Genomic DNA, 11,979 nt, shown 5'->3' with positions numbered 1-11,979 from the left:
TTTTTTTTTAATGTATCTTGTATCTGGGAGGCAAAAGGGTCTCATGGCATAGAGTTAAGTCATACCAGTCTGTAGTTTCTGTTAACTTGCAGGTTTGTTTTTTTTTTTAAAAAAAAAAACCAAACTAAGGTTACTTGATTATTAAGACAAGGGTGTGGGGCTTTGGTTTGGGATTTTGTTGTGTTTTTTTCCTGGAATAATCTGTCTGCAGCCTAAGGATTTTATTTGCTTTTACCTGTTGGGTGCTATAACCTCAGACTTCCACTAGTTACAGAAACATGAATAAGATCTAGTGGCTTCTTTTGGGTGTTCTGGTGTCATCTTCATGGGTGTTTGGAACAGATCCTAGCAAATGTTTCTTGCATTCTTTCCTGTCCTGCTACAGAGATGCAGGTTCTATAAATAGCTTTAAAGGGTAAAAAGCTAAAGGTTGACAGATTAAAACAGGGTGATGCAAGTACAGCCTGTGGATGTAGGTCAGTGTGATCTACTGATTAGGTATTACTGAGGTGAGGGTTCATAACCTAGCGGCCATAACTTCATGCTCTCTGTAGTCTGAGACGAACAGACAGTGAGTCAGAATTCCTGTATGATCACTACTAAAACTTTCAGGCATTAGTGGGCTTCAGTGTTCAGCAGAACAAAACTGGACTAACAAGTCTAATAAGAATATTTCTTCTTCAAGGTAAAATACTATGTCTGCCTACTGATTGTTATTTGGATTTTTAAAAACTACAGCAAGCATAGCTGACCACCATCTCATCATGTCTACTGAAGCTGAAACTACTACTATCAACAGCCAGCCTGAGCAACAGGCTCCACCAAAAGCACAACCTTCAAAGAAGGAAAAAAAGAAAGGTAAGAAATGCTTACCTCTTGAACACATCCTCTAGTCAGTGTCCTTAATATTTTGCACTTACTTAAAACTAAGATCACACAGAGCATAGTTAAAATAACTCCAAGGTTTCACGCTGACTGGAATAGTGAGTAAATAAGCTAGTAAAATAAATCTAACCAGAAGGTAGGCTTTTAGCTTGAAAGGGGTTTTTTTTCTAGCTTTAAGTTCTAAAGCTCTCAGTTCCACTTGTTAAATGGCTCATTTGCTGAACCTGACAAGTCACCAAAAGCCCAGAGAAATGAGAACCTCCTGAGGAGGTGACCAGACCCAGGATCATCCAGGTAGCTGTCAGTCTGAACCTGAACTCACTTCCTCCCCTCCCTCCAGAGAGGGAGTGATGTGCTGGACACAGATACAGATTCTGGTCCAGAGAAGCTAAAAACTCATTAAATGAGAATTAATGAGAGTTACTGTAGATCAGATAATAAATTTTTTATAGATTAGGTCATGTAAATATAATTATCTCATACAGAAATACATACCTAGGTACACACTTGGAGTTTGATGAGCATGCAGAGAAGAAAATCAAGCAGTTCTGAGAAGTAGTGGGAACAGCAGAAATAGCAAATATAGCTAAAATCCCAAGTGATTACAGGGACAGGGGTACCATGACTTGTTGTAGAAATGATGGTGCTAATAGAAAGTTATAGCACAGGAACTAGAAGATTCTTGCACGCCAAGAAGAGATCTAACTACACCAGAACTAGGTGTAGTAGTAAGCCATCTGAAAGGCTCACTAAACATCCTGTATGGCCATGGAAAGTACCATGTCTGCTTGGTGGTTTTGCTTAGCACTTATATCTACTTGGCTGTTGCCTAAAAATATTTCAGCCTTTTATGGAGCAAACAATTGTTCTGAAGTCCCCAAATATTAGGCACTGGGCTCCACTCCTTGAACTCAGGCCAGATTCTGCAAGAGCACTGTGACCTTAAAGGAGTAACTATCTTGCAGTGCACACAGTACTGGAAGGACTAGGGATTTAGTCAGCTATTCTCAAGGGACAGTTTTAATATGTACTTACATAGTATTTTTTTTTAAAGATCTCAAAGCCACAACATAGACATTTCTTTCTTAAAAAAAAAAAGATGACCACTTTTCTCTGTCTCCAGGGCCAGAAAAGACAGATGAATCTCTCTTGGCCAGATTCAAAGGTGATGGTGTAAGATACAAAGCTAAACTGATTGGCATTGATGATGTCTCAGAGGCAAGAGGAGACAAAATGAGTCAGGATTCAATGATGAAACTGAAGGTAAGGGCTTGAGATAGCATGTAACGAACAACTTCTGGGTAGCCTTCAAAAAGCAGATCAAATGGTCACTTTGGCATAACTTCAAATATGGCTTAATGATAACATAGTAATAACAGCATCATCCTAGACAGATGTTACTTCTAAAACTGTAACCCCTTGCTCAAAGAACAGTGTTTCTCTAATAGCTTGGGAACGCTCCTTTGGGTCTCTTGTAGGCATCCAGTATGGATGCTAATAGTATGAACTTGATCACAAATAGTGAGCTTGGGTTTTGGCTGGGGAGGGGGGAACTCTGTGCAATTCAACACTGAACTCAAAGCACAAGTTGGCATCCTGTGGCAATAGTGACACCAAGAGATATAGATAAGCCAAAGAATAAATGAGACCCTGCAGCAACAAAGATTATTACTTCCGGAGTGCAGAACACTCATAGCTTCAATCAGGCCAGGAAAGCTGGTAAAGATCCTGCTACTGCAGCAGTTTTGTGAACTAAGATAGGAAGTTTTAAAGCTCCAAAACCTTTAAAGAGGAAATGCAATCTAGTTCTGAGGTATCACTTCAAACTTAGTCAAGGATATGTTGCAAGAGGAAGGTTGCTTTAGCTGTACAATTGCGTAGGAATAACTAGATTAGCACTAGTACAGTCATAGCCATGGGCTCATGAGGAATGTAAGGAAACAAATTAAAACTCAATCTAACAGAAGTCTCATCAATACTTTTATATTCATCCTCTTCAGGGAATGGCAGTGGCAGCCCGTTCCCAGGGTCAACACAAACAGAAGATCTGGGTGAACATCTCCCTCTCTGGTATCAAGATAATAGATGAGAAGACTGGGGTAATATATGACTTATTCTCTTTATGTGAGGCACTTGGAAGTTAGACCAATCTGAACTAGATTCCTTAATAGCATTGTGCCCCCCTTCCACATATAAAAATTGGCTTGTGAAATGGGTTGTAATGCTGAAGCCTCCTGCCAGAAAGATAGCTACATCCTATTCTGGTTAGTCAGACTGATAAATCTGAGTCTTGAACTGAAGCTTTCTAACAGTCTCAAACATTCTAATTACAGAGAAGAGCAGCTATTATGTCTCCAGCAATTTAAACCAGTAGATTTTTTTTTTCCCCAATTCTAGGTCATAGAGCATGAGCATCCAGTAAACAAAATCTCCTTTATTGCTCGGGATGTAACAGACAATCGTGCCTTTGGCTATATTTGTGGTGGAGAAGGCCAGCACCAATTTTTTGCCATAAAAACAGCACAACAGGTATGGATCAGACACCCTTTTCAACTTGCTATGAGTCATGCTATTGTATAAACACTTAACAGGTGATAAGGGTGTAGTTTTGCTGATAGCTCTATGAGGTATAGGGGAATACCAGCACAGATAGATAGGTTCTTCTCCTAGAGGAGGGCTGTATGAATTGATTGTATCACCAATGGCTCTTATCTCGTCCAGCTTTTCTGTAGTCCTGGATAAAAACACTGAAGTAGCCTTGCTTACTATGATTAACCTTACTTAACATGTCCATGCACCATGGAAGATATTAGTGAGATGAACAGAGTCATTATCATGGGCTTTCCTGTACAGTGGCCTGTTACTGTCAGTGAGAATGATAATTCTTGAGTCAAATAGCCAGAGCTTCACTCAGAATTAACAGGAATGATGTTAGAACTCCACTAGTCTAGTTCTCATGATGCTTTGTCCTGTGCAGCAGTGAAAACAGACTTACTCAATTGTAATAGTGTTTCTGGAGCCAGTGAATGGCAGGTCTGGTCTTCCTAGAGTTACTTCTGGGAGGAATTCTGATCCTTCTGTGATAAGTTTTCCCCTTGCAGAAATCCTGTGTGCAGGGTTTGTCTCTCTGAAGGGAATCTGTACATAAGCAGTATTGTAAACAAGCTACTTAGAATTACTGCTGAGTGTTATGCAGCTTTCTAAATGACCTGAACTTAAGTTAGGTATTTATCACTTATTAGCTTGTCATTATAATGTCTTTATAGTAGTCACTATAATGACTTGACGAGCCAAAGTCAAGCTAGTAATGCAAAGTGAGTAATTTCTTCATACACATCCCTGCCTGCCCTCCTGGAGAACTGTTGGTAGCTTCAGATGCACTACAGGTGGGACTGAGGGGCTCCTTGTTGGAGCATGTTACTACTTTAGTAACAGCTGTAATACCCTCTCCTAAGCCTGTTTTATTAGTTTATCAGAGTCCTGTGTTGTGCTGGTTTCACTGGAATTGTAGATTAAGTACAAAAGCCTTCTGTGTGTGCTCTGGAGTGGAGTCTGTTCTCTCAGAGCTTTTCACCGTGGGGTGCTGCTTGCCAGCCTATAAGCTTAGCCAAGCTGTAGACAGCTCTTGACTTGCTGCTAGTTGTTTTTGATACAAACTTGTCTAGCTGAGAAGTAAGGACTTCTGCAGCTCTAGACTGCTGCAGCTGTACTGTTTGTTAAAGTTGATAACTCTTGAAATGGCTTTTCCTGCAGTTGCATGTCTAAAACTCTTGATTAGGAGAGGATGATGCTCAGACGTAAACAGTGAGATCTGCTCAACATATTCTCTGAGCCAAAGGTAGTGGCTGAACAGGGGGACTTGTCCTGCTCTAGACACAATCACAGCTGCTATATGCCTCAAGCAAAAATTCCAAATCAGTATAGCTGAAGCTGCCACCATCTCCGCAACCACTCAAAACATTCTGGTTAATGGGTGTGCAGAGAATGCAGTGCCTTTCTAATTCACACTTAATTTTCATCCTGGTAGAGATACCACTTAAAGCTAGTGTCTGCTCTACAGATTTGAGGTGATGATAATCTTCTCTTATGCTTGCCTTGCTGATTTACTATTTGCATCCTGTTTAAAGTAAATGTCGTATTAGCTATAGAAGCTTTATCCAGGTTGGAGTTGGTAGAAAACAGACAGGTGCAAAATGTTTTCCTCTCATGAAACTACCAGAGAGCCTGGATAAACTTTGCACTTTTGAGGAAATATGATTAGGACTTGCCATGCACTTACAAAATCTTGCGCTACAAGCTGTTTAGCAAAAACATAGCAGGCTTAGCACAAATACAGCCACTTTCCCTGTGGAGTTAACAAGAGTTCTAAGCTGGTTGTGCCCCATTACCCTTGGATTCTGCGTAAGCTCTCTTGTGTAGAGACTAGGCAGTCCTTTAAACTCTTGCTTTTCCTGTTATCTCAACCTTACTATTGCACCATTTAGGAAAGTTTGGCTTGCTGCTCCCCGGACTTCTACTGAAGCAAGCTATGAAGTAGTACATGGCCTAAAATCTACATTCTTTTTCAGGCTGAGCCTCTAGTTGTTGATCTTAAGGACCTCTTCCAACTAATATATAATATGAAGAAGAAGGAAGAAGAAGACAAGAAAAAGGCGAGTAAAATTACAGAAACTGCATTAATCTGCATAGAAATAAAGCTTGCTTGACTTGCCAGGCTTTGGCTTGGCTTTTGGCCTCTTATAAGACTTGACACTGAGGTCTGTCTAAGTCCAGGATCACTTGAAGCTATTGGTTGGTAGTTGTACCAGCAGTTTAATTACCTCCTAGATCTGGTAAGCTCTCCAAAGTGAGAGGCTTTGGATATTCTACATGATGTCTAGGTATTAAAAGCCTTCTTTTCTTCTTTAGAGTGAAGAAACAAGTAAGACTGAGGTAAGTCACTCCAACTCAGCCTCACTTGATTAGGTATACTGCTGCAACACAACCAGCTTTGACTTCCTTTACACTGTCAGCATTACAGAGGCAATGTCAGAAGCCCAATTACATTGAAATGGGAGTAAAAGGGGCCTACAGAACTAATACTGAGTAGTGAACTCCCTCATACTTCCTCTTTCCATCACCTGCTCTTTGAAGGCTACAAGTCCCTTGCTTAAGGCAAGCTTTGATATTCCAATTATTGCTGACACTGTTATCCATCTATTACAGAATGGTAGCGAAGCATTACCTGCTGATCAAGCTGACAAAATGAAACTGGTAGGTTAAATCTTAGAATTTTATGCTGATGCCATTAAGGAGTTCATAACTGACTGTCTCCACATTGTGTGGGAAATGCAGAATTTATAGATGTGTTTACAGTAGATCTGCATAATGCTTGATTCTTGCTCTTGCAAGAACTCTAACAGATACTAATTCTTTCAATATTTCTGGCTTCAAGGGAGTTGACCAGATGGACTTGTTTGGGGATATGTCAACACCTCCTGATATGAGCAGTCCCACAGTAAGTAGAATCTAGCTTAGCTGTCTTAGCTCTCGCTTTGAGAGCAAACTTAGCCCTAGTAATAAGATCTGTTTTTACTTTGTTAGTCCTGGTTTCTGGTTTCACTGAGACATCTGTCTAGCTATCATCAGCGTACTAGTGTCTTAGGGCTATAATAGTATCTACTTACTAGTAGCTAATGTCATTCTTATCCAGCAGAGTTCACTCGAGACTGCATGACAGGGATGATACTGTATTATTAGTCACAGAATCATAGAATGGGTTTGGGTTGGAAGGGACCTTAAAGATCATCTAGTTCCAACCCCCCTCCCATGGGCAGAGACACCTTTCCCTAGATCAGGTTGCTCAAAGCTCTATCCAGCCTGGCCTTGAACACTTTCAGGGAGGGGACATCCATAACTTCTCTGGGTGACCTCTTCCAGTGCCTCACCACCCTCACAGTAAAGAATTTCTTCCTAATATCTAATCTAAATCTACCATCTTTCAGTTTAAAACTATAACCTCTTGTCCTATCACTATGGGGAGTCTCTCCCCAGCTTTCCTGTAGGCCCCCTTTAAGTACTGGAAGGCTGCTATAAGGTCTCCCTGGTGCCCTCTCTTCTCTTTATGCTAAACAACCCCAATTCTCTCAGCTTGTCCTCATAGAAGAGGTGCTCCAGCCCCCTCCAGATCATCTTTGTGGCTCACCTCTGGACCTGCTTAAGCAGGCCCATGTCTTTCTTATGCTGGGGGCCCTGGAGCTGAACACAGTACTCCAGGTAGGGTCTCACGAGAGCAGAATAGAGGGGGAGAGTCACCTCCCTTGACCTGCTGGCCATGTTTCTTTTAATGCAGCCCAGGATGTGGTTGGCTTTCTGGGCTGTGAGCACATATTGCTGGCTCATACTCAGTTTTCCATCCACCAATTACCCCCAGCTGCTTATCCACAGGGCTGCTTTCAATCCACTCATCACCCAGCCTGTGTCCATGTTTGGGATTGCCCTCACCCAGGTGCAGGACCTTGCACTTGGCCTTGTTGAGCTTCATGAAGTTTGCATGGGTCCACCTCTCTAGTTAAATGTCCTAGAAATATGTACTAGCAGTACATGCCTCTGCTGCTATGAGACCTATTACAGAAACTCTGCTAAAGACCTTTAAATCTGAAGCTCATTTTATGGACAAGTGAGTCCTTAAGTAAGTCCCTCAGAGTGGACTCCTGGCCATTCTAGATAAGTAGCCCCAGCTCAAGATGTGGCTTAACTCCACAAAAGTGTGCATAAACCTTGTCATAGCTCAGTATGACCCCTGAAATCTTACTGGTTTATTCTGGCACTGTAAGCCACCATTAGCCACAATACAATTGATGCTATCAGTCTAGCTAGTGACCAAGTCCTACCCTTCCACTACATGCTTGGTGGAGAAGATGGCATGTTAACATTTTCCACTGGCAAATAGCTCTCTAATCTTACTCCAAAGCTAAGACTGCAACTTGAAGTCGCACTAAGGCAGTGTGATTTCACAACTTGTCAAAATAAATGACTAGAACTCAAACAGGGTTCTTGACTCAAGTGAAAGTCTAGGTGTAATTAGTGCTTAATGACTCTACAGTCTCTAGGCTGTATAACAAGCATTTGATATTTAACCAAAGGATCTTAAAGCAGGTGCTTTTAACATTGAGTTTCTGAAACTAAGTAGCTGTGATTTGACCACAGCCAGCAGTGCTTGCCTTAATGACTTACAAGATGAAGCTTTAGTGCAACTTCACTGTGACATTGAATACTTACTAGTATAATGTATTGGATACTAGGATTTCTCCTTTTGTAGCTGTTTTCCTTGAGCCTGTGTACTATGCAGCAAGTCCTACATAAAACTAACTTTATTTTTCTTTCTGAACAAATAGGAAGCTAAAGAGATTCTGTTAGTGGATCTAAATTCTGAAATTGAGACCAAACAGACTTTTACAAAAGAGGATCTCTTCTTGAATGGCATCACAACCTCTCTTCCACAACCAAAGCCACAGCCACCCTTCTTGCCTGAGAGTTCTTTCTCTACCAATCTCAGCTTCTTTCCTACACCTAATCCAGACCCTTTCAGTGATGATCCTTTCTCACAGCCAGACCAATCTGCACTGCCTTCATTTGATTCTCTAAAATCTGCTGATCAGAAGAAGGAAAGTCTGAGTACCTTGACATCGGTGGGTAATGGTGCTTCAAATGGTGATATTGACTACTTTGGTAAACAGTTTGACCAGATTTCTAATAGAACTGGCAAACGAGAAGCACTAACAAGCCAGTGGCCACCTGAGAGTAAGTTGCCTGCAGCAAGAACCCCAAATGGGGTACCGGAGAGAGAACAGAATGGTTTTCTTAAAGCCCCGTCAAACCTGTTTGTGGAAGGTCCTTCCAAAGGAGTATCTCTGCAGAATGGAGTAAAGCTGGATTCTGAAAGCAATATCCCGTTCATGTCACATGAGTCTATAACAATTAGCCCACCACCACAAAGTACCAAGCCAGGAAGAGGAAGGAGGTCTGTCAAGGTGAACAATGTTCAAGTAATTAATGGTGATATGCATGCTCTTACTTACAGAAGCTGGTGAAGGAAGCGTTTCTTTCTTCATACTGGCTAAACAGCTTCACAACACATGTACTTCTCTTCTACCTGCCATGCTTACTCTAACCTCTCTGCAGCTATGGTACATTCTAACATTCATGAATGCTTCATAGTAGCTATGGTCACTAAATTATATACTTTTTTCCTTAATGCTGCCATACTTCTGTAAAGGTCTGGTAAGTATGCTGCTGTGTATATTGACACTTGATATAATGCCAGAACCTGTTATGATAGCTGTATGCCCATCAGCCTGTGGTTTCGTAACAATGAGGTACTAATACTAGTTTACAGAAACCTATGTAGTTTCTCAGTACCTGCCTACTGAGGGTAACCTCAATGACTTGCCTGATTAGGCACAGGGTGGCTCTGGGTCAGCTGCGTTTGTCTTGCACTCAAATCATGCAAAACTCTGTTGCTGACCTTGCCACAACTGCAGGGGTCACTGCAGACTGAGTAGGAATGTTTAGGGGGTGGGGGACAAAGGGCTCATTATGATAGCAAATAATTCAGTCACTTTATCTAAGCCTTATTCTTCTGCTATTGACTTGTGACTACTATATATTATACCTACTTAATGCCATGCATTACATGGTAAAGTTTGAAACTCTTATACTTGGTCTCTAAAGGATACATCAAAGCTCCTGCTCTGCTCTAGCTGAAATAAAAGCTTGTAGCTCTGTACTAGGGAGTCTTGATCATGCTAGCATGTGTTCTGCCATGCCATCTCACAAAGCTTTTTTTTCTTTCTAGACTGCATCGAATGACTTATTTAGCTCAGACTTCTTTGTGCCGATTACAGAGAGCCTTAGCTTGACCTCAGTGGTACAGACAGGACCTGTGCCAACTAGTCCACTGGACCTCTTCAAAACAAGTCCTACCACAGCACCTCCACTGGCTGGTCTAGGTTAGTTCACAAAGTGAAGGTCTTGCTTCAGTCTAAGATATCTGCTAACACCAAAATGGGGTTCTAGTTTCCTTTCCACTACACCTCGTATAGTGCCATGCCCTTTAATCCATGTGCTGTCTGCCCTAAACTATTAAGTTCTGCATCCTTAACTGGAACAGGGTTTTTTGCTTAAACTTTGACAGCAGATTGCTGCTTCAGGTACACAAGGTTCAAGCACAACTTGGGAGGCTAGGGTAACACTGCTGCAGAGCCTTAATAATCATTTACACAGAAGTAACTATATGGCGAATTCATCTATCACTTCTGTGCTAGGACTAAATATGTTCCCTCTTCTGTTATATCAACCTCAATTCTGTTCTTCCAGGACTGAAATGGAACAAAGTAAAACGTGTTAAACCCCTTCTTCCCTCCCCCCCTAAATGACTTGATTATTAAGTGTAAATCAGATTTTTGCAGACAGTACATGAAAAAATATTTTGCTGGTACCCTCAGTGGAAATATTTTGCTGGTACCCTCAGTGGAATTGATACACTCCTGCTTGAGGTCTTCAGATCACTGAAGTGCTGTGTAACAACAATCTTCCCCTCCCAGGTGGCTTGCCAGTAACTTCATCACCATGGAGTGCACAGACACCAGTCTTTCCTGGGTCTGTGATGCCTGCTCAGCCTACAGGATTTACTCAACCACTTGCCTTTGGTACTCAAGCAGTGCCAAGCTGGAACCAGCCTCAATCTTTTGGCCCAGCAGCCCCTCAGTCCTCTGGTCTCTGGGCACAGGCAGCACAAGTTCCATCTAGTTCATGGGCGCAGCCATCCAGTGCTGTAAATCCCTTCCAGAGTAGTGTGTTCCCATCTTCAACACTACCTGCTCAGACGCCATCTGTACTGCCCTCCATGTCAACAACAACTAGCCCACCTCTGCCACCACCTAGAACTGCACCTCAGAAGGAGCTATCCAAGAAAGAGAGTGATGCTTTTATTGCTCTGGATCCACTTGGTGATAAAGAGATGAAGGATGTCAAGGAAATGTTCAAAGACTTCCAGCTGACAAAGCCACCTGCAGTACCAGCAAGGAGAGGAGAGCAGCAAAGCCTTTCAGGTGCTTCTGGAGCTTTCAGCAATTACTTTAGTAGTAAAGTAGGCATTCCTCAAGATAGTACAGATCATGATGACATGGAAGCTAGCAAGCTGTCTGCCAAAATGACTGGTAAAATCTTTTTTCTTCTGCTGGATAGCTGCTGAGGGTTTGGAATGGCTAATCACTAGTCTTTTCTGATAGAACTGAAAGTTTGATTTAATGGTTACTTAAAACAGAGGGTTGAAGGACTGTCTCCCCTAATAATATTACAGAATTGATCAATGTCAGTGGCCAAACACTGACACCTAGTGCCTAACCTATTTGACTAGAATGAGCTAAACTAGGTCTGTACAATGTTAGAAGTCCCATCTAGGTTAAGTATAGTGAGGGATAAGCAGGAGATAAAATTGTGAGCATTCAAAGCAACTTCTGTGTGGGTTTTTGTGTATCTAATAAGATGAGCTTTGGTGCTGCTATACAGGCAGAGCTGAGTACTTGTTAAAGTTGTTAAGTGATTATAACATTATGTCTCTTTTCCTTAGAACTACCAAAGCCTGTTCCCCGACAAAGTGTGCTGCCAGCTGATGGTCTGTTTGAAAGTCAAGCTAAACCAGACCTTTTCAGTGCCTCATCTGTAAGTACTAAAAAAAAAAAAACACAAACAAAAAAAGCCCCACCCCAAAAAACCCAAACCTTTCTTTCTCCTTAAAAACAGGGGTGCCCATGTTTGAGCACTGGCTTAGTTCTGGCTTTAGAGGCCGTGGAACAGAACTTTTTGGGTGTCTGAGGCTAATAGTTAATCTAACAGAGGGCATTTGTTGCAAGAAGGCTAACAAGTATGATTCCATTTGGCTTGGGTCCATAACCAGTTCCCCAAGCTGCAAGCCCTAGCAGGAAATTCTTCAGCAATGGGAGCTTCTACAAAAGATTGTAAAATAACGTAGCTGCAGAAGTCTTCCACTTCAGTTATATTTACCTCTCTCTGGAGTAGACTGAGCAGTGTGGACTGTGCAGCTCTCCTGCT

At 41.8% G+C, this 11,979-nt stretch overlaps 1 protein-coding gene across 1 annotated transcript; it reads left to right on the top strand.

The window, feature by feature from the left end:
- Positions 1-685: 685 nt before the first annotated feature.
- Positions 686-11,589, top strand: DAB2 (Dab, mitogen-responsive phosphoprotein, homolog 2 (Drosophila); the record flags this gene model as incomplete). The annotated part of the gene is made up of 12 exons (XM_009575048.1): positions 686-858; positions 2,009-2,148; positions 2,886-2,984; positions 3,283-3,414; positions 5,454-5,537; positions 5,794-5,817; positions 6,091-6,138; positions 6,320-6,382; positions 8,262-8,897; positions 9,722-9,875; positions 10,470-10,976; positions 11,498-11,589. Coding segments are annotated over exons 1-12 (2,073 nt in total), but the record flags the coding sequence as incomplete, so codon positions are not given.
- Between the last annotated feature and the right edge of the window lie 390 nt (positions 11,590-11,979).

This window comes from Fulmarus glacialis, unplaced genomic scaffold (genome assembly GCF_000690835.1).
Source record: "Fulmarus glacialis isolate BGI_N327 unplaced genomic scaffold, ASM69083v1 Scaffold1493, whole genome shotgun sequence".
NCBI lineage: Eukaryota > Metazoa > Chordata > Aves > Procellariiformes > Procellariidae > Fulmarus > Fulmarus glacialis.
The sequence above is the reverse complement of the archived record's forward strand: the minus strand, read 5'-3'. Positions and strand labels throughout refer to the sequence as shown.